The sequence below is a fragment of the Sorex araneus genome, chromosome 10 (assembly GCF_027595985.1).
Source record: "Sorex araneus isolate mSorAra2 chromosome 10, mSorAra2.pri, whole genome shotgun sequence".
Classification (NCBI taxonomy): Eukaryota; Metazoa; Chordata; class Mammalia; order Eulipotyphla; family Soricidae; genus Sorex; species Sorex araneus.
In genome coordinates this window covers 60,806,915-60,828,696 of record NC_073311.1, presented here as the reverse complement: position 1 = coordinate 60,828,696, position 21,782 = coordinate 60,806,915, and the positions used below count along the sequence as shown (strand labels likewise).

Here is a 21,782-nt window from a genome sequence, read left to right as displayed (position 1 = left end):
TTCGGTTCATCTTCTCACTGGGGCGGAAATGCTCACAGGTGCTCCAGGTAACTCTGGAATATTTTACATTTTACAAAGGGAAAGGAAGCCAGGTGACGAAGTCAATGGTGAGCTACTTTAGGGAAGGCAAAGAAGATTCTGGAAGGGTGAATTCAGAGAAGCTGGGGTGAAAATGAGTGCTCCAGCTCCTCCTGACAGAAGGATTGAAAGCAAAATCTTGTGACGGCCACAAGCTTGGCTTGTTTGAGGACCAGAAAGGAGGCCAGTGGAGCCAGGGTCACGTGGGGAGCAAGGTCAGGGTAAGGGGTGCTCTGTACTGAGGGAAAGAAGTGGTCAGTCATGATTTAGTCCAACCAACGCTTCTCAGATGTTTCCCACTTTTGCTTGAACCCTTTCCCTGAGAAATGTGTCTGGCAAGCTGTCAGAATCACCTCAGATTTATTACGACATTGATTTTTCAATTAATTTTTGGTCTTTGTGCATTCAGAAATCTTTTCCTCTTGCCAATTTTTCCCCCCCATGGGTTCCAGATTCACGTATATGACCCTGCAACTTTTTCCTCAGTTAAAAAAGCTAAGATTTCTATGAGAGTGGTGCTCAAAAGGAAAAAAGATACTCTAAGGAATCTGAGATACATTTTGAAGGTATAGAATGAATGTAGGATTTGAAGGAAATGAGAGTCTGAGAAAAGCAAATCAAGGGGGATTCGGACATCCTGAACTTAAGCACTAACTAGGTGAAAAATGAAGTCATTGACCGAAATTGGGTAGATTTTCTAATCCATTAAAATGTTTACCAGTTGGAATGCTACAGCTGAACTGTATATTTGACAACCAGAAAGGCATATGCAATAAGCTATGGGAAGTGCAAAACTGTATAAAGAACAAGAATCTCAAGATTTTCCTTCTAGGGGCTGGAGCCATAGCACAGCAGGTAGGGCATTTGCCTTGCAAGCAGCTGACCCAGGTTAAATTCGCAGCATCCCATATGGTCCCCCAAGCATCACCAGGCATAATTCCTGAGTGCATGAGCCAGGAGTAACCCCTGTGCATCGCCGGGTGTGACTCCCCTCACCCCCAAATATTTTCCTTCTAAAGGCAGGAATGGTGAGATTAAATTCTGAGGCAATTTTTTTCTTACAGAGAAAGGAGACATTCCAGGAGACAAAGAGGCTTTGGAAGAAGGTTCTGGAAGTCAGAATATTCAGTGATGTTAAATGGTAGTGCTTGACACAAGCCAAGAAAATGTACATGGTGCCAGGAATCTGATGGGGGACAGAAGGTAGATCATAAGTTGAACATGAACAGGATCTGAATACAATTTTAGTTGCCCTTGGACTATTTTGTATTGGGATATTGTGATTTCTTTCCAGGAGCAATAAAATAAAGTGTGATGTATTTATTTTAAATGAATTCAAAGATGAAAGCCCAGGTATTGGTTACCTAACAAACAAGCTAAATGCTGTTTCCTTTTCTTTAGACTAACCAAAGGGGCTTTAGAAAGAGGAACAGAAAATGAGCTGTGAACAAAACTGCTTTGGGTTTACAATTTCCAGGAAAACTAAAGGGATGTGGTTTAGTCATAATAGTGTAGGTGATAAATATACAAGCGGAACTTTCACACAAAAGCCGTTTTCAGTGGAACCAAGAGAATGGTTTTGACATATGACCAATACTGCACTCTGATTGTCAAGAGTTGGAAGCCCACATTTTGATCTAAAACAGCACTGATTCCCCCAAAAATGCTTTTTTAAAAATTTTTTTGGTGGGGTGATGCAGAACCAGCGATGTTCAGGGGTTACTCCAGGCTCTTCACTTAAAAATTCTCCTGGTGGGATTTGGGGGACCATATTGGAGGTCAGGGATCAAACCTGGGTCTGCCAGATGCAAGGCCCTTCCTGCTTTTCCCTCTCCAGGCTCTACAACGTTTTTATCACAAAATTGTAAAGATTTTTTTTTTTAAACCCGGATAAACCTAAGAGGGGCTAGGAAAAGATATTTGATAAAAATCAGCTGAATTACTGAATTTTATTGACATGATAATCAAGTAGTGGGCCTTGAACCAACCGGATCCCAAACCTTGTAATTTTTTTTTTTTTAATAAACCCATTTATTACAGGCTAGCAAAGCTTCAGACGGCAGATCTACTGGTCTCTCAATCCCTCCAGTCTTCGGAGGGCAGATTTGACTGTGACAGCAGAAGTGGTATTGTAGGTCCGGGCGCCCTTGGGGACAGTTTTCACGCAGGAACCACAATGCCAAATGCCCACGGCCCGTCTCTTCATCTTGGTCTTGCCGCAGAAGCACGGGATACATGTACTTGGCATGCTGGCTGATCTCGATCTTCTTCACCATCTTCCGGAGGGAGGTGCCGTAACTCGTCCTGTCCCGTCCTTGCCCATGATCCCCACCTTCTTGGTGCGTTTAGCCACCCTGCCGCCACCCGGCCCAGGACGCAGAGAGCAAACCTTGTCATTTTTTTTTTTTTTTTGCTTTTTGGGTCACACCTGGCAATGCACAGAGGTTACTCCTGGCTCTGCACTCAGGAATCACCCCTGGTGGTGCTCAGGGGACCATATGGGATGCTGGGAATCGAACCAGGGCTGGTCGCGTGCAAGGCAAACACCCTACCCGCTATCCTATTGCTCCAGCCCCCAAACCTTGTCATTTTTTAAGTGTTTGTTTGCAGCGCTGGGCGACAAAGCCAGGGCCTGGCCCAGCAAGGCAAGTCCTCCACCACTGAGCTCTACTCCAGGCCTCGGAGCCTTTTGAACAGTACTCGGAGACCTTTTGCCTGTGCCTCAGATGTTAGCCGAATTCTTCTGTCTGGAAGGTGCTCTGTTACACAAAAAAAGACTGCCACTGTTTAAACTGCGTTCACGCAGTCTGCAACTATTGTGTTGACATAGAAAACAGGTTTTATCTTGTGTAAGGTTACCTGGACAGTGTGACTATTGCCATTCTAAAATATTCGACTTCCCTCCTTAATGACAGATTACAGAGGATTTGGTGTCAGATGAATGAGTCTGTGGGGCTCAAACTTCTAGTTGGGATTAATCTTGTTCGAGGGTGAGTCTGTTCCCGGCCCCCACTCCAAGCCCTTGGTGTCACCAACAGGCAAAGAACCATTTCTCCCAAGGTGTGAAAGCTTTAAGAGCCTTAGGAGCACCAAGGCTTCGTCCAAACAAAACTTCCCCCATTCACTGGCCATCATCTTTACAACCTGCCTTTTACTTAAGACATTGGGCCCCAAGAATCTCTTCCATAACCAAATAAATGACAATAAATGTGTAGTTCCATGAAAGGATGAGGGGAGAATCAGCTCTTTTGGCCTGGGATTCAAGAACAGTCAGGTAGAGGTAACTTTTTGGTTTTTTGGGTCACACTCGGTGATGCTGAGGAATTACTCCTGGCCGATGCTAAGGGACTATATGGGATGCTGGGGATGACTGAACCATGTCGGCCAATGCCTTAGCCGCTGTACTATGCCTGTGACACCAGTAGAAGTCAACCTTTTAAGGTCTTGGGATCTTGCAAAGGGAAAGTTGAGGTAGTGTATGTCAGTTTAAGATCTGGGGCATATTGTTTCATTTTCTGTTTGAGCCATAAGCAGTTGTGACCCAGTTTACTCCTGGTGCTGTGCTCAGGGGTCACTCCTGGCAGGGCTCAAGACCATAGGCTGTGTGGGGGTAGAACCCGGGTCAGCTGTGTGCAAAGCAAGCGCCTTAGCTGTGGTACTCTCTCTCTGGCCCCTGCTGCGTGCATTTCTAAGTCCACTCTCCTCAGATACAGGAGGAGGGATGCCTGAAGGACACGCTGGTGCGTAACCAGTTTCACTCATCTCCTGGGTCTTCACCCTTATAGGATTCCAAACCTGCTTCCCGGATACTTTAAAGGGCAGTAGACTGGGCTGGGGACTTTTTTTTGCTTCCGTATTATAGATTTCTTCTATTCTAAGAGATGTTTAAGCACCTATCTACTAAGTTCACAATTTTTGAGGGGTCCAATTTCAAATTTATGATTGAAAACCTTGTTTTTCGGACCACACCTGCCAGTGCTCAGGGCTTATTCTGAGCTCTGCACTCACCTGGAAGTGTTTGGGGATCATTATGGGGTGCCGGGGTGGAGTGATAGCACAGTGGTTGGGTGTTCGCCTTTCACGCAGTCAACCCGAGTTCGATTCCTCCGCCCCTCTGAGAGCCCGGCAAGCTACCGAGAGTATGGAGCCCGCATAGCAGAGCCTGGCAAGCTACCTGTGCGTATTGGATATGCCAAAAACAGTAAGTCTCACAATGAGAGACGTTACTAGTGCCCACTTGAACAAATCGATGAGCAATGGGATGACAGTGACAGTGACAGATGAGGTGCCAGGGATCGAACCCTGGGAGAGTACATGCAAGGCAAACTCTTTCCCACTGTAGTCTCTCTGGATTTTGACTGGATACCTTTAAACAACTTGCAAAACAAAGAGGTGATAGCCATTTTGTAGAAAAGAAACCAGCATAGGTGGCTATTTTGTTTTTAAAAAACCAAGGTGGATTATGTGCAAATACTTCAAACATTCTAAAAATTTTATAATATATACGGGAGGATGTGTACCCTTCCCTGACCTCCACATTCATGTGGAAGCCCTGAACCCCAATAAGATGGTCTTTGCAGGCCTCTGACATGTCACCAGGTCTAGAGGAGGTGATGAAGACGGTCCTTCCTGAGGCGAGGGGCTGAGTGACCTCCTAAGGGTCCAGGGCCCTGTGTGTCCACCATGCGAGCTCAGAGCAAGAGAGCAGCCACCACCCGCTGAGGAGTGCCCTCACTGTGAACGGAACCTGCCGGTGACCTGACTGTTGACTGTCCAGAGCCAGAACTGTGAGGGACAAATCCTGCGAAAGGCGTGCAGTGTGTGGAATTTCATGACAGCAGCTAAGAAAACCACCGATACATAGAAAAGTACCCTTTTATTGAGAAGTAAGACAAGTGTATTTACAATATTCAGTTCGTTAGATCATATAATCTGTGAGACTTTTTTTTTTTAAAGCAGCAGTTTTCCGGAAATTATGATTTTTTATAAGGAGAAAAGAAAAACATTCCAAATCGGTTTCTATTACAGAAAATACATTTGAACAATGCCAAAAACACTTAAGGCTAAGAGTACTAGACCTTTCCCTCCATCTTTACAGCAAGAATCAGAGTACATTTTGTCACGGAGACAGAAGGCTCGTTTTTGAAAGGAAGAAACCATGGGATGTACAGTGCTTTCTGTCGGAAGACTCAGTTGCTGAACAGCAGAGCCCGATCAATGGCTCTGAGTGAGAAACGTGCAATGCTGCCACGCAGTTCACATTTGAGAGGAACTGGGGACTCACTTAAAACTAAAATCTGCTTAGCCTCTTAGCGTACAAGGACCGGGAGGTTATGGAACCCTTCTACGTGCTTCTAATAATGGCTTCTAAAATAAAACTGAAAAGAGATCTCTGTTAAGAGTGCAAAGGACGTTCTGATAGAAAGTCATGTCTACAAAAGAGTTCAATAATACAGATGTTCCTTATATGAACAGGTATTATTCTTGCTCTATAAAGGTAGAATTGCCTAGCTATGTAAATAAGATGGGTTAGTCAAAAATATATGTAACAGAGTTCTACAGGGCAACTTGTACAGTCAACCCCCCAAATTATATATATATATATATGTATATATATATACTTGACACTCTCTAAGTGAGGATATTACTTTTTTGAAGAACATTAGACACAACAATAGGTCTCTTGTGATTCCATGAACTATTGAGGTAGGAGTCTCATTTAGTCAATATCATCTATTTTCACAGATTATAAGTCAAATGCTAGTACCAAAAAGCACCACCCTTCCCCCCCTCCCCCCAATAAAGAACAAAATCGTGACCCGCAAGACAGAACCATTAGCTACAGACCATCTTTGCTTCTTCAGATGAGCGAATTTGGGAGTTCTCTGCACACAAAGAGATTTAACTTAATAACTGAAGTTGGGACCTATTTTGCAGACGTGTTTGTAAATAAAAATCACAAATTTTAAATGATGATTTTATAACATTAAAAAGCTGTGTAACAGGTTTTTTTTTCCTTTCCTTTTCTTTCTTTAAAGTAAATAATGCAATTGTTAGTGGTAAAACAAATAGTACTATGGCCGGTGAGATGTGTTCCAACGTCTATCACAAAAAGCTGCCGTCTCAGAACACAATCCGATGGAGAAACAACCGTTGATTCTTACAACTTGGCAAGCAGTGATGGTAGAAAAATAAAACACACACAACATCATCTTTATTTTAGTGTTTTGTTTTCAAGAAACTACCATTAGTTTTATTACAGCAAAATAACTTTAGCATCGAGACTCAGGTCTTTTCACCTTGAACCCAAAATGAAGAGTGACCAGATAATGCAAGCAGCCATTGCATGCTGATTTTTGATGAAAAGGCTGAAAATGAGGGAAAAGTCAGTTTACATGAATAGCCCTTACAAAAAGCTATCAACTTAACCTTTTCACATATCATACCTAAAAAGTAAATGTTACCAACAGATACGTTATGGAAAGAAAAAAAAAAAGGCAAAATTAAAAAAAAAAAAAAGGGAAAACGTCATGGCATTAAAAAAATCCATTTGGTTTGCATCATTTAATATTTTAAATAAAAGATCATGAAACAAGCTATGTAACAGACTAAGTCATGGCCAAGAATGCTTTAGTTAAGCGCTTCCGGGTAACAAATGATGCGGACAGTTGGGTCAGGTCCCAGGAAGTGGGGGTGTCCCGAGGGCACGCTGCTGACTCAGAGAGGGGGACAGCTCTAATCCAGAGTTACGTGCTAATAAAGAATGACCTTCGCATATTCCAACACACTATGCAGTTCAGATTTTCACCTGGTTTTAAAATACTAATTCATAAGAACTACAAAAAATTAATTTGAAACCTTATGCTTACCCAAAAGGGGCGGGAGGAGGGGGTGGCTGTGATTCCTACATCAATACTGGGTTTTCCTTGGTTTTAATCCACTGAAGAGACAAATCCAATCTAATTCATGTGTCAGTTGCAGCAACACAGCGCAACTGGAAACAGTTCTGTCAGCACAGTGGACGTCTTTAAAAAGCACGTCTCTGGGCACTGCTGCCCTTTCCGGCACAAACACAAAGGAACAGGCGCCACTGCGCTGTAGGGAGGGCCGTGCTGAGCGCATGATGGAGACCAAAGTCACCCTCAAGAGTTCCCACATGCGTCGGGACACACGCGTCACCGCCTTCACTTTCTTGCTTCTTCATAGATGACTTGATTAGAATCCCGTTCTCACTGCGTCTTTGTTAACTGCTCTTGGTACGTTGTACGCTACACGTTTTTAAACTTCCGTAAAGCACATTACAAGCTATTTCATGTAACTTAATTTTGTGCTGAGTATTCTTCAAAGGATTTCATAAATAACACAATATTTTAAATGAGTCTTCTAGTCACTGCTGTTATACCATAGTGTTGCTTTCTCCAACTTTATCTACGAACTGCAAGGAGAAGACAGAGAGGTAATTACTCCACCTATAGTATAAAACATGGTAACCAAGCCTTACATGTTGCTTTGAAAGACCAGCTTTGTAAGAGGCTTGTGAAAAGTTGACGATTGACAATGATTAATCTGAAGCTACTTACCACTATATTCCGCCACCTGAATGTGTACTAAAACACTTGTTTTTCTAAAAGCTGTTTTTACATAAAATGTTATATATATGACTTTAAGGGTGCAACATGAGAAACGCAACACAACAATCAAAATATTGGATAAAATGAAGTTAAACACTGCTAGCTTAACCAGAAGAAAAAAAAAGAAAAGAAAAAAGAAAAGAAAAAGCTGTAATGTCAGCCAATCATGCATGAATAAACCCAAAAAGATATTTCAACTGACCATCACTGTGCATCTCTTCTGGGCCTATTTGGTCTTTGGACAAACAGACTGAACCATTAAGTTCAGTAAGTAACAGTAGCTAGTAACTAAACGTGTATTTTGAACTTCAGACTGAAGTAGCAAAGACATTAAAAATAAATTCAATAATGCAAGCATGAGAAGTCGACATTTGCACCAGCAGTGGCTGGATCCCTTCCCCCACATCTACCTCAACATTGGGTTGTGGTTCTTTTGGATTTACTAGTAGCCTCTGTTCTGTGACATGGCTTCTCGTTGTTTTTGATTTGCATCTCTCGCCATGGGAGAGCCTGGCAAACTCCCAGTGGCGTATTCATATGCCAAAACCAGTAACAATGATGGTCTCATTCCCCTGGCCCTGATAGAGCCTCCAATGCCTCACAGTTGGGAAGGACGAGTAAAGAGAGGCTGCTAAAATCTCAAGGCTAGGGCCTTCATATATGCAAACAATGAAGCAGAGGAAAGGGACATGAAAAAAGCAATCCCATTCACAATCGTGCCCCAGAAAATCAGGTACCTCGGAATCAGCTTAACCAAGGAAGTAAAAGACCTTTACAAAGAAAACTACATAACGCTACTCCATGAACTCAAAGAGGACATGAGGAAATGGAAACATATACCCTGCTCGTGGATAGGGAGAATCAATGTTGTCAAAATGGCAATACTCCCTAAAGCATTATACAGATTCAATGCGATCCCTATAAATATACCCATGACATTCTTCAAAGAAATGGATCAAGCAATCCTAAAATTCATATGGAATAACAAACGTCCAAGGATAGCTAAAACAATTCTTGGGAAAAAGATGATGGGAGGCATCACCATCCCCAACCTCAAACTTTACTACAAAGCAGTAACAATTAAAACAGCATGGTACTGGAACAAAGGCAGAGCCATAGACCAATGGAACAGGGTGGAATATCCCTACACACAACCCCAAATGTATGACCATCTAATCTTTGATAAGGGAGCAAGAGAAGTGAAGTGGAGCAAGGAAAGCCTCTTTAACAAATGGTGCTGGCACAACTGGACAACCACATGCAAAAAAATGGGTTTAGACCTTGACCTGACACCATGCACAAAAGTCAGATCAAAATGGATTAAAGACCTCAACATTAGACCACAAACCATAAGGTACATTGAAGACAAGGTCGGCGAAACCCTCCACGATATTGAAGATAAGGGTATCTTCAAAGGTGACACGGAACTAAGCAATCTAGTAAAAACAGAGATCAACAAATGGGACTACATTAAACTAAAAAGCTTCTGCACCGCAAGAGATACAGTGACCAGAATACAAAGACTATCCACAGAATGGGAAAGGATATTTACACAATACCCATCAGATAAGGGGTTGATATCAATGGTATATAAAGCACTGGTTGAGCTCTACAAGAAGAAAACATCCAACCCCATCAAAAAATGGGGCAAAGAAATGAACAGAAACTTTACCAAGGAAGAAATACGAATGGCCAAAAGGCACATGAAAAAGTGTTCTACATCTCTAATCATCAGAGAGATGCAGATCAAAACAACCATGAGATACCACCTCACACCACAGAGACTAGCACACATCCAAAAGAACAAAAGCAACCGCTGTTGGAGAGGATGTGGGGAGAAAGGGACCCTTCTTCACTGCTGGTGGGAATGCCGACTGGTTCAGCCCTTCTGGAAAACAATTTGGACGACTCTCAAAAAATTAGATATTGAATTCCCATTTGACCCAGCAATACCACTGCTGGGAATATATCCCAGAGAGGCAAAAAAGTACAATCGAAACAACATCTGCACATGTATGTTCATCGCAGCACTGTTTACAATAGCCAGAATCTGGAAAAAACCCGAATGCCCCAGAACGGATGACTGGTTGAGGAAACTTTGGTACATCTATACAATGGAATACTATGCAGCTGTTAGAAAAAAGGAGGTCAAGAATTTTGTAGTTAAGTGGATGGGCATGAAAAGTTTCATGCTGAGTGAAATGAGTCAGATAGAGAGAGACAGACATAGAAAGATTGCACTCATCTATGGTATATAGAATAACAGAGTGGGAGACTAACACCCAAGAACTGTAGAAATAAGTACCAGGAGGTTGACTCCATGGCTTCGAGGCTGGCCTCACGTTCCGGGGAAAGGTCAACTCAGAGAAGCGATCACCAACTACATTGTAGTCGAAGGCCATGTGGGGGAAGAGAGTTGCGGGCTGAATGAGGGCTAGAGACTGAGCACAGCGGCCACTCAACACCTTTATTGCAAACCACAACAGCTAATTAGAGAGAGAAAACAGAAGGGAATGCCTTGCCACAGTGGCAGGGTGGGGTGGGGGGGAGATGGGATTGGGGAGGGTGGGAGGGACACTGGGTTTACGGGTGGTGGAAAATGGGCACTGGTGAAGGGATGGGTTCCCGAACTTTGTATGAGGGAAATATAAGCACAAAAGTGTATAAATCTGTAACTGTACCCTCACGGTGATTCTCTAATTAAAAATAAATAAATTAAAAAAAAAAAAATAAAATAAAATCTCAAGGCTAGGATGAATGGAGACATTACTGAGACTGCTCGAGAAAATCGATGACCAACGGGATGATGATGAATGCAAGCATCAATTTTTAAGTACTGAGCATAAATTTAAAAAAACATGAATGTAAATGGCTTCATTTGATTACTTTCACCCCTGGTATAGAGTAACAGGGCTTTCTTCAGCATTCCAGATGGATACACAAATCTTGAAACAAAGTTATTAGTGAAGGTATTAAAATGATCAACATATAACAATAATCTCTTTTATTTCACCATCCACACTACTTAGTATATATTAATAAGACTGGGAAACAATTTATAACATTGAGTGTCCATTAATGTACATAAAGAAGAATCCTTAAAAGAAAAAAAAAAACAAGTAATGATTGTAGGTTTAAAACTCGTAGTTTCTGCAAACTCAGAAGCCATTTAAAATATAAACAATACTAAGTTTGAAATGATATAAACTGAGTTTGGAGATTAGTGCAAAGGAAACCAGAATATGCCCCTTATAAGCCCAGGCTCTGAAATTTTGTATTATGACAAGTAGGTGACAGTACGTGCTGCTTGGATAGTATTTATGGATTCATGAGCATTTTCAAGGAAAGTTAAGGTCGAGAGAAAGACACTTCCTCTCCAAAGGCAGCGCCAGGTATCGATGCGGTCTGGCTCCACACTGGCTGGGAAGGGAAAGGATGGCGAACGCCAGGAGGGAAGTCACCCCTGCGCTCTCCGAGAATTCAAGAGATGCTATGGACCATCTCTCTAGAAACGTCTACAACAATCTCCAGCAACTGTCAGCAGACGCGGCCTGCCCTGTCTCGGAGAGACCTGGCAGGGCTGCCGAGACCGCAGGCAGAGTTCGGGATGGAATCTGATCACCCGACTTCCAGCGCTGACAGCGCTTTGTTAACTCCCTGGCGGGATCCACTTGCCAAAACGGCAGAAGACAGAATTTATAAGAATCCTACTGTCCTCTTTGTGTGGGGCTTCTAGTCACAGAAAGCTGGAAGAGTGTCTTGAAATCTGAAAGAGAAAGGTGGCACAGCACAGCAATTGGTGTTAGAGTGGAACAGAATGAACGAGATCAAAAATGGATGTGGTCAGATGGTCAAAGAAAATGCAGATTTTATAGCTTCAGCTCTGACATTTTCTCCAATTTTCATGGTAAGCATGATCTTGTCTGTGTCGTTTAGATCAGAAGGAGAAAGGTATTATTAAATCAGTCATCAATCACTCAAATTTCTAGATGAGCATCTAAGAGTCTTTATTTTGATGGGTTAGGAAGCACCGTGCCAAATACAGGGTTACTTACTGATCTAATTCCAGGTAAGTTCAAGAGCGATCCCAGGACTGGCACTCTTCTGATAAAGCCGACCACCACAGGAAAGAAGCCCCTGCAGAGGGGGGAAGTGCTCAGAATTCACACATTCTCCAGGAAGCCCCCCACCGGCCAGGTCAGGTGAGTGGACCCTGCTACAATCTGTGATGCTTTGATGCTTTGGGCTCTCTAGGTCACCCTGGTCCCCAGATCCTAGACCTGAGGACAGGGGGAAAGAGGAGTGGCACCGGGACCTCGGACGGTGGGAGCTAGAGCTGTGGTCTGTCTACTGGCAACACCGAGGGCAGGAGACCCTGACCACAACAACCAGACTTACAAGCGTGCCTCAAGGACGCAGACTCCGGGTAGGACGGAACCGGGGGACACTGGTGAGGGAAGTTGAGGCTGGTGGTGGGGCTGGTGCAGAAACACCGTCAGCCGGAAACCCAGCTAGGAATAGCTTTGTAGTTCACGGTGACTTACAAAAGGGCGACGTTTTATCTTTAGTACTGGAGGGGACGGGATGGGGACTTGGGCCACTCCGGCCGCTGCTCAGAGGCTACTTCCGGCTCCGTGATCAGGAGTGACCTTGTGTGGTACTCGGGGACTTTCTGGGTGGCAGTGGGGTTGAACCAGGGTTGCGGCAGCGGTGCAAGGCTCCTCCTGCACGTTTCTGCAGCCCCCAGGGTCTGGACGGCTTGACCCCAAGGTCTGACCACCCACTTCAGTTACATTCCTCCCCTCTCCCTGCGCCGGGCCCCTTCTTGATGCACGCTCCGATATTACTCCGGAGACAGGTCTGTAACAGGATTACGACCACCCTACTGGGAACTTCACAGCCCACTTCCCAGAGCAGACATGAGGAATCTTCTGAGGTAGACTTGGCACTTGGCTCATTTTTGTTTCGAGTAGAGAACGTGGTGCGTGGGAGACAGGAGACAAAGGGCCCATTTTCAGAATAAAGCATTACGCCGCCCCGACTCAGGGGGGTCTCTCCTGCACACCACTGCTCGTCTGGTAACTGGTACGGACATATCAGGTTCCATCACTCACGAAGCTCGGCACACTGGCAGAGGGCCGAGTACCCTCTCCCACCCTGTGTTTGGAAGGGCATGTCCAACGCGCACGTGCAAACTAAGGGCGTTGTTACTAAGTGGAAGTATTCATACAGCACCAGGTTCGACATATCCAAATGCCGGAAGGCTCCGTTGGGGCCAGGAGCGAGGACAGTAATTAGGACAGGTACTCAGCGTGCAGCCGACCTGGGGTCGAGTCTGAGCGCCACAGGCTTCCCCGGCATCATTTCCTGGGGCCCCTGCGCTGCAGAGTGGGCCCTGGGTGTCCAGGAATGGCTGTGAGGCCCCCAGCCCTCCTGAGCAAGACTCGGGACGCCCCACCCAACCACACCCCCTGCCTGAAAAAAACACTCCATCTTATTTTTTTTCTTTTTTGTGGCTATGTAGTTAATAAAGAAGCGAAAAGGCAGTTTATGCACTGAAAATACTCTCCAGGGAAATTTCTGCCCTGGCATGGGCACTCATGGGCATTTGGGAGAGATTCTAGAGCTGGTTGGGTTTACTAAGCTGCAAAGAAAAAGTCAGTGTAAACAAAAATTCATTTAAGAAAATAAGTCTTCCTTACTCTTGCCAATACAAACACATATGTATGTATATATATATATTTCTTTTATTTCACTTTTTGGCTTTTTGGTCTGCACCCAGCAGTGCTCAGGGGTTCCTCCTGGCTCTGCACTCAGGAATCACTCCTGGAAGTGCTTGGGGGAGATCGAACCCAGGCAGGCTGTGTGCAAGGCAAACGCCCTCCCCACTGTACTACAGTTCCAGCCCCCACAAGTGTATTTTTAATGCGTAACTGCCTGGTGTACTGCAAGAGAAGGCGTGAGAGGACGGCCTTACCTGAACAGGAGGAAGAACCCGTAGATCTCGAAGATCATGCCGATCAGCGGCCAGCCCACCAGGACGACAAACACGCCCCCCAGGAAAAACCCAGTTGCTTTCATTTTATGTTTCTGGAAGAAGAATCTGAAAGTCCTTTCTAAACCAATTACGAAAGCGAGGCCAGCCACAAACAAGACCTGGGAGGGAGAGAGAAAAAAACAAACACAAAAACAAGTAGAAACAGCAGTTAAGCGCGCAGCAGGCACCCGCAGAGCCGGGTCAGAGCCAGCCACAGCCCAGAGAGCCGCGGGGCGAGGCCGCAGGGTGCACCTCATGCTCCAGACGAGAAGCAAAGACTCAGCAAGACCGACGCCTGCGGGGCCCGCTTTGGCTCGGGTGCACAGGCCACCCCGGCGGCTCCCCAGGCTACAGGGGTTCCTATGCGTGGGAGAAAAACTTGGACGCGGTCGGGCTGAGCAGACACCCCCGCGGAGAGGGGGGCTAGACCTAGTTCCAGCAAGGCCGGGGCAGCTGCAGGCAGCACCGCAAGAAATATGGAGTCCAGGGCGCACAAGTGTCCACATGCCCGGCACGTCTCGGACAAGGGAGGATGTCGGACCCAAGCAGGGATGGCCCCCTGGTCTTGTGCCCAAGTACCGCCAGTGTTTCCACATGGAGAACCTTCCCCGTAGATAAGGAGCGTAATGGTTAAGGTGGACAGTCTATGTGACCGACGCTTATAGCATCAGTAAGGAACACCTCCATCATCCATTTTATTTCCCAATTCCCACCTGAAAGTAAAGGGTACATCAATATGTTTCATCGTGACTCAGTGTCCCACGTTCCCTCGGAAAGGTTGTAATTCCTAAAACTTTGGTCTGAGGGGCACATTCCAAGGGGACCACATACTCGCCTTTCCAAGTCAACTATGAATACAGATGAGATATAAGCCTTAAAGGTTTGAAGGTTTTTTTTTTTAAGTCTGCTTATTCGATGCCACTGAATCAACTGTAAAAAATGAGAAGTCTGAAGTCCAGATAAAGAGACCAGCAGTCCTGGGGGCTTCCAGCAGCCCCTTCCGCGGGGGATCTTGGCCAAACAGGCCAGAGGCTCGGGAGGGTCAATGCAAGCACCTGGGCCTGCCCCACAATGCCCGGGACGAAGGATTGCCTGGGTGGCCCCCAAACTGCGAAGCGGGAGGACGAAGGCCCCAGGGCCATGGTCAGCTGTGCTGAGGGTCCACAGGGCAGAGCCCCGAGACGCTGGGAGGCAGGGGTGCTGGGACTGCAGTGGGTGTCAGGTGCACAGGGCCCCCAGGACAGAGCCCTGAGATGCTGTGCCTTAAGCCCTGTCCCTTCCCCTCGGCCTCAAGCCTTCTCCCTCTCCCCCGGACTCAGGCGGTCTATGTTTCACCCACTGCAAAATCGCCTACCAGACCTTTACCAGAGAACTTAAGAATTAGCACCGCCGTTAGCACACATCTTTTATGCATCCGGAAAGATTTTCATTACAGGGAAACAAGAAATAATAGGAATCTTTACATGTGTGAATAACTTCCCGCAAATTTAACAGTAGGCAAGAACTGATCTGTAGTTAGCGTTTCCTTATACATTTTGTTAAAATACGTATGAAAAATACTCACATTTCCAATAGCCAGTAGTGCTTTGTCAAAAAAGAGAATCATCCCAAAGAACAGGAAAAACACTCCAAATCCCGTTAATCCCATTCCAATTTCTGCAAATATAAACGACATAGTTAAGGGGAGATACAAAATGAAAGCTACATTTAGAGCTGCAGACACTAAAGCTTATCTTTACTACCCCCGTGGGCTGATAAAGAAAAAGAGGTTCCAAACACGGCAAGTTTAACATGATGACATCCATTAACCTGTTTAACAAAATCTGGTTAACACTGGCAAATTTACTTAAGAACAAACAGAAAGAGAAATTTCTCATCTGAATTCTTGGCAATATTTATCACAAAGAAACATACCCATCATAGAGATAGACCGGTCAGCATCCGAAACTTCTGATTATTATTTTTTTCCCTCCCTCCCACGAGTCCCTCTGGCCTCAGACCCAGATACAGGGATTATTTCTACTAATCATCTCCTTCCGCAGTCCACTATCCGGCTTGTGTGCAGCCCTTTGTTCCCTTGAAAGCCAATTCCTTCTCGAACCCACGACAGTGCGGCTAGGTCAGCAGAGGGTACTCCACGCACTGGTGTGACTCCCCACCAAGGAATAAGGATCATTCTGAGAATTCAACTTGCAGAACGGTAGGAAACACTCCAAGCTTCTGGGCGGCTTATTACAGCTGTATCTCCTCCAGATCCACCTCAACTGTCCGCACCCTTAGCCGGAAACCCGACGTCTCGCCCCAGTGTCAGCGAGGACCGTTTCAGCTAGGAGAAACACTCCAGGTTTTTATCTTTCACTCAAAACCCAAGAACAACAAGAAGACCAACTCCTAGACGCCAGCCACTATGGACTCTGGGAGCTCTGAAGCCTGCCCCCGCCCACTGGAACCGACCACGGGGCCAACGCTACGGTCCTTTCCTAAGTCTCCCGCCCTCTGTCTTTCCCGTGGGGGTGCCCTACACCACGCACTGCCGGGACTGAGCCCGGGCCGCGGTTACGGCCAGAGTTTCAGGGCACAAACAGCACATCCCCGGTCAGCTGAGCGCCGCTTTCAGAGTGACAGCCACGAGTCTGTGCCTTACCCTGAGCACTACCTGCAAATAAGTCAGAGCAGAAACTACCGTAGTTGAGGAAACACAATTTTAAAATACGGCATTAGTGATTTCTCATTTGTTGCTTAACTTCCTCTCGGTTCCAGGAAGCTAAAATCTAGGTCACAGATTCTTAATATTTTAAGCCATATAAAATGTTCTGAGAAGTTGAAAATTTCTAGCCTAAACCTTTTCGTACAGCCTCCTCAACTGATAGTCAACGACCGTCTCCTCTTGCAGAGGCCTTTCCCCCCACGGCTCATCAAAAAGAATTCAGGCGCACACCTACACATCCCCTGGAAAATGTACCCCACAGACACAAACTCTTATGGACACATGACGCAGATACTTGCATGCTTGAATGCCTTCAGAGAATTTACTAAAATAATTGTTTACAGATGGCAGACCTCATTTCCAAGGGAGAATATAGATGAAAGAACGAGTTACATTCCACTAAGGAACTATTACCGGTCAGGATTTAATTATTGGGAGCAGTCACTTCTGCTTATTTCTATCTGCACAAATGACGCCGCCGGAGATGGCTGAGGGGAAGCGTGTCGGTGAGAAAGAACGTTCTGGAGGAACGTCAGGACGGGGCACTGAGCGCCAGCCACTGGGAGGCACATTCCAGACCTTCAGCAACGGAACCCTCCCGGCAAACTGCAAAGTCAGTCTCATTCATCTCAGAGCTGGAGGAAACGGCGACGGACTTAATTTCTGCCTCCAGTCCCGCCTCTGAGTGAGCACCTAAACAGCTGTATTTGATTCCAAAGTCCGCGATCTTAACCACATGCCACCCTGCTGCTCCAAAGGCCTCCCCCCCCCCCAGGTTGTATTTGGTTAAGTGACACCCAGGGCCACTGGCCTCTCCCTGCCATCTGGGGCGAGTGCCCGCGGTCGGTTCCGTTGGCTTAGGACGTGCTGAAACAACACATGCACTGCCGCAGAGAGGAGCAATGTCCGAGGAGGGTTTTGGGTTAAATGAAGCCTTTCTAGAAACATCTTCTGAATCCCTTTCTCAAAACTGTAAGGTCAAGAGTAGCACGGGCCGTGTGTGCTGCGGGCAGGGGTGGAGGGGGGAGAGGCAGGGCGTCTGGCTTCCCGGCTGGCGCTGCCCATGAAGCCCATCTGCTCTCTACGTGGAAGGCAAATAAAGCCTCAGCCGAGAGTCCGGGCCGGACCCCTGCTCAGCGGTGGGGGCATCTGTGGGGCGTGTGGGGTGGGGTCAGGCTGGGCTCGCCGTGGGGTCCTGCCCCTGCGTCCCACCACCCCTCGGGAAGCGGGAGTCAGACTCCATCCCTGGCGTCCCGCAGGAGTGGCCCGTGGCATCTCTGCCCAAACTGCCAGCGCGGAGCTGCACCGGGGCCCACCCCTCCCCGGGGCCCCTCGGCGCCCCCTCATCTGCACAAGGCCCTTCCCTGCGCCTGCGCGGGTGCGAAAGGCCCGCACACAGCAGCCCCGCCCCCAGCTACATGCTGGGAAACCCCTTTCTGTTCTTGTCCACACACGGTGCGCACACGCAAGCGGAGCTCATGCTCCTTCCTTGGGGCGACACCCGGCAGGGCCTGCGGGTACTCTGGGCTCTGCTCGGGGGTGCTCGGTGGGGACCACAGTGCTGGGGGTCAAATCGAGGGCGGCCACAGCACAGCAAGCACCGAGATCCCGGGCGATCTCTTCCAGCCCCAAGCAGAGAGCTTGTAAAAGCACGGCCTGCTAACCTGGCTGAGACATACGGGCTCAGGGAGCCTTTAAAACACACGCTTAGTCCGGCGACCCTGGATTAATCACTGTTCACATTTGGGTGTTGTATTTTTAAAAAACTGCTAAACAGCATTTCTTTCGTACTACTGCCTTTAAAAACCACAAAATGGGGCCAGAGAGACATACAGTGGGTAAGGCACTTGCCTTGCATACTCCGACCAGGGCTTGATTCGGGGCCCCAGATACGGTCCCCCTGAGCCCCTCTAGGAATAAGCTCTGAGCACCGCAGGGTGTAACCAAAGCAAAGAAAACATAAAATGTCATCAAGAACTGAACTGAGTGTCAACTAAATTCAATGAAATGTCATGGCAGAATTTTAGGCAATGTTACATAACGATTTAGAAAGGTTCAGAGGCACCTTCAAGTGAAAAATGGGTGCACGTAGGTTTCAGGGAGGGGCTATTACAGACTTCCCTCAAAACAAGCACTCATTTCTCTTTACTCCGTTCTGACCAGTGCTTAGCCCTCGTCCCCCGGAGCCAGAGCCTTAGGATACATCTGGGCTGATGGCCACTCCCCGTGCTACATGCACCCACAAACACCTTCTGAAATCCGAAGAGCTTTCAATTCACTCATCACTCTGGATCCTAATCAACTGCTCCTGCAACTTTTGGCAAGAGAGGTACAAAGAGACAATTTCATCTTCCTTTCAATGGAGTGAGTTGAAGAAAACATTCCTATCTGGCCTAGAGTCTAAGCCAAGCTCCTTCCTGGGGGTTCCGGAAGGACAGAAACCAGGCACTTGTCCCTTTAAGAATGGCCACAGCGCAGTCTCCTATGCGCAGGATGCAGAACTGACTTCACGGTGTCAGCTGTGGGGACACTCCCAGTGGCCGTGCCCCGCCCAGTGCTGGGAACCAAGCCACAGATCCCACTTGAGCGATATCCCTGACTCTATAATTTGGAGGGGGGGGGGGGGTTGAATCACACAGTGATGCTCAAGGCTACTCCAGGCTCTGTGCTCAGGGCCCATACATGGATGGAGCCGGGGACAGCAGGTGTGCAAGACAAGGGCTTTACCTACGTACCCTCTCCAGGCTCCATTACTCTTTTTTGGGGGGGAGGGGGCACACCCGCCTGTTTTCAGGGCTTCCTCCCGGCACTGCACTCAGGGATCACTCCAGGGCGCGGGGGATCAAACCCAGATCAGCCACGTGCAAGGCAAGTGCCCCACCTGCTGTACGGTTCCTCTGCCTCCCATCAGTCATTTATTTACATGTAATATTAACATAATCAGATAGGACAGGTGGAATTACTCTAATATTTGATTAGAAAACCATATAGCGACTACATACTTCTTTTGAGTAATTAGAACCTGAAATAAATTCAAGCAACTGGGCACACAATTCTTAAAATTTCCCTGGACAATCTAATTTCCATTTGGGGCTTCAATAAAGAATACGGCTCTGTGTACCATAAAGACAAAAAGGTAGCTCTCTGTATCCCACACAAACCTCTCACGTCACCAGCTGATGCCTGATACTACAGGTAAGCAGTGGGTATTCGCTGCCACAGCCTTCTATTCTAAGGAAGAATTTCATCATTCTGGGGCTGATCTCAACGTTTCTACCAAGTTTCCTCTTTAGAGGCTAGCTGGAAACAGTGCGCAGAACAAAGATCTTTAAAGTCGGCCAACATGGGAACAAGCCTGGTTTCTCTCACTTTCCTTATGACCAGACTCGGAACTATTCTGTCAGTCGAGTAACGTATCAAAGTCAGATACACCTGCCCTCCACAGGGCTCTTATGAATGCAGAATTGGTTTTACTCGGTAAAATAAAAGAGGCTTCCGAACAACTGTGAGTCTCATCCTAACAGCACGGCAACAACAAAAGGGCAACACGGGTATTTTTTCTGATTAGAACTGGCGAGGCCAAAGATAAAAACGAGCGCCTCTCGGGCAGCCCCGGTCTCCGCGGGGAGGGACTCCGACTGCGGATCCGCGTGTGGGCAGGCGCCCTGGGCAGCTGCGCCCGGTGCGAGCCGCAGGTCTGTGCACCCAGCCCCGGGACTACACTCTAGGGCACTGGAAAGGAAGTGCCATTTCCGTCCCCCTCGATTATTTACTTTTCCTAAACATCTCGAGAAATTCAAGTTCAGTTAACAGAAAGCGAAGTGAGTGGGTAAAGGGACAGGCGCTGGGAAAAACCCCCAAGCAGACCCAGACCCATTTCAGCACCCGGAATCGGTGGGAAGCTGAGGGTGGGGGAAAGCCAAGCTGGCCGGGAGGGGGCACAGCGGCGGGAAGGAGCAGCAGAAGAGGACAGGGGTCTACAGGGGTCTAGCTTAGAGACGCGCGGGCCGGGAGGCGGAAACACATGCTCAAGTCGGGAAAACAAAGCCCCGTCTACACCGGCAACGGAAGCAAGCGCTTCCGTGAGCCCGGATGGGCTTTTCTCAGGCTGCAACCTGAAACCCGGAGAGGGTCCCCGGGGAGTTTCGAAGGGGAGTTTCAAAGGCGGCTTCCGGGGTGGCAGAGGGCCAGACCCAAAGCCCCAGAGCAAGCACGCTCACACAGGGAGCGCAGGCGGGGTGTGTGTGAGTGTGTGTTGGGGGGCTGTGTGTGTATTGGGAGGCTGTGTGTGTTGGGGGACTCTGTATGTGTGTGTTGGGGGTCTGTGTGTGTGTTGGGGGCTGCATATGTGAGTTGGGGAGCTGTGTATGTGCTGGGGGCTTCTGTGTGTTGGGGCTGTGTGTGTGTTGTAGGCTGTGTGTGTGAGTTTGGAGGCTGTGTGTGTGAGTTTGGAGGCTGTGTGTGTTGGAGGCTGTCTGTGTGTGTTGGGGGCTGTGTGTGTGCGCTGGGGGCTGTGTGCGCTGGGGGCTGTGTGTGTTGGGGGCTGTGTGTGTTGGGGGCTGTGTGTGTTAGGGGGCTGTGTGTGTTGAAGGCTGTGTGTGTGCGTGCTGGGGGCTGTGTGTGTGTTGGGGGCTGTGTGTGTGTGTTGGGGGCTGTGTGTGTTTGTTGGGGGCTGTGTGTGTGCGCTGGGGGCTGTGTGCGCTGGGGGCTGTGTGTGTTGGGGGCTGTGTGTGTTGGGGGCTGTGTGTGTTGGAGTCTGTGTGTGTGTGCTGGAGGCTGTGTGTGTGTGTTGGAGGCTGTGTGTGTGTGTTGGGGGCTGCGCGTGTGTGCTGGGGGCAGTGTGTGTGTGCGTGTGTGTGCGTGTTGGGGGCTGCGTGTGTGTGTGTGCGCGTGTGTGTCCGCGTGCCGTCCGCCCACAGCGGGGCAGCCCCCCGCCCGGGGTCCCCAGGTCCCCGCGCCCCCGCGCCCGCCCGCCCCGCCCCCGGCCCGCCGGCCGCGCAGGCCGCCCCATTCATTGCCGGGCGGCGGCGGGCGGGCTCGGGGGCGCGCGGGGCGCGGGGGGCGGCGCGGGCAGGGCCTTACTCTGCGTGTCCGTCAGGGAGATCATGGCTGCGGCCGAGGGGGCGCCGGGGCCGGCACGTCGGGGCCCGAGCCGGGGAAGGCGAGTCCGAGCGGAGGAGCCGGGAGAGCGCCCAGGCGAGAGCCGCCACGTCTTCCGGAAACACGCAGCCACCGCGAGCCCGGGCGCAGGGCGGCTGCTCATTGGCCCAACCCGCTCCCAGTATCGACCAATGGGCTGGGGTCTTGTTCGGTGACGCGCCGGGCGGCC

General features: G+C 48.2%; 1 protein-coding gene and 1 pseudogene across 1 annotated transcript; both read right to left on the bottom strand.

The window, feature by feature from the left end:
* Positions 1–2,143: 2,143 nt before the first annotated feature.
* Positions 2,144–4,669, bottom strand: LOC129399104 (60S ribosomal protein L37a-like; annotated as a pseudogene).
* Positions 4,670–4,937: 268 nt separating this feature from the next.
* GOLT1B (golgi transport 1B) lies at positions 4,938–21,680 on the bottom strand. Its single transcript, XM_012933383.2, has 5 exons — positions 21,536–21,680; positions 15,311–15,402; positions 13,687–13,865; positions 11,765–11,846; positions 4,938–7,513 (listed from the first exon to the last, which is right to left on the bottom strand). Exons 1-5 carry the CDS (start codon positions 21,558–21,560, stop codon positions 7,475–7,477), a joined length of 417 nt encoding a protein of 138 aa, XP_012788837.2. The 5' UTR covers positions 21,561–21,680; the 3' UTR covers positions 4,938–7,474.
* Between the last annotated feature and the right edge of the window lie 102 nt (positions 21,681–21,782).

Coding starts and splice junctions, on each gene's coding strand:
- GOLT1B (XM_012933383.2), bottom strand. CDS start 21,560: ATGATCTCCCTGACGGACACGCAGA. Junction 13,866..15,310: donor CACTACTGGCTATTGGAAAT/GTGAGTATTTTT, acceptor TCTCCCTCCCAG/GTCTTGTTTGTGGCTGGCCT. Junction 7,514..11,764: donor ACTTACCTGGAATTAGATCA/GTAAGTAACCCT, acceptor TTCTCCTTGCAG/TTCGTAGATAAAGTTGGAGA.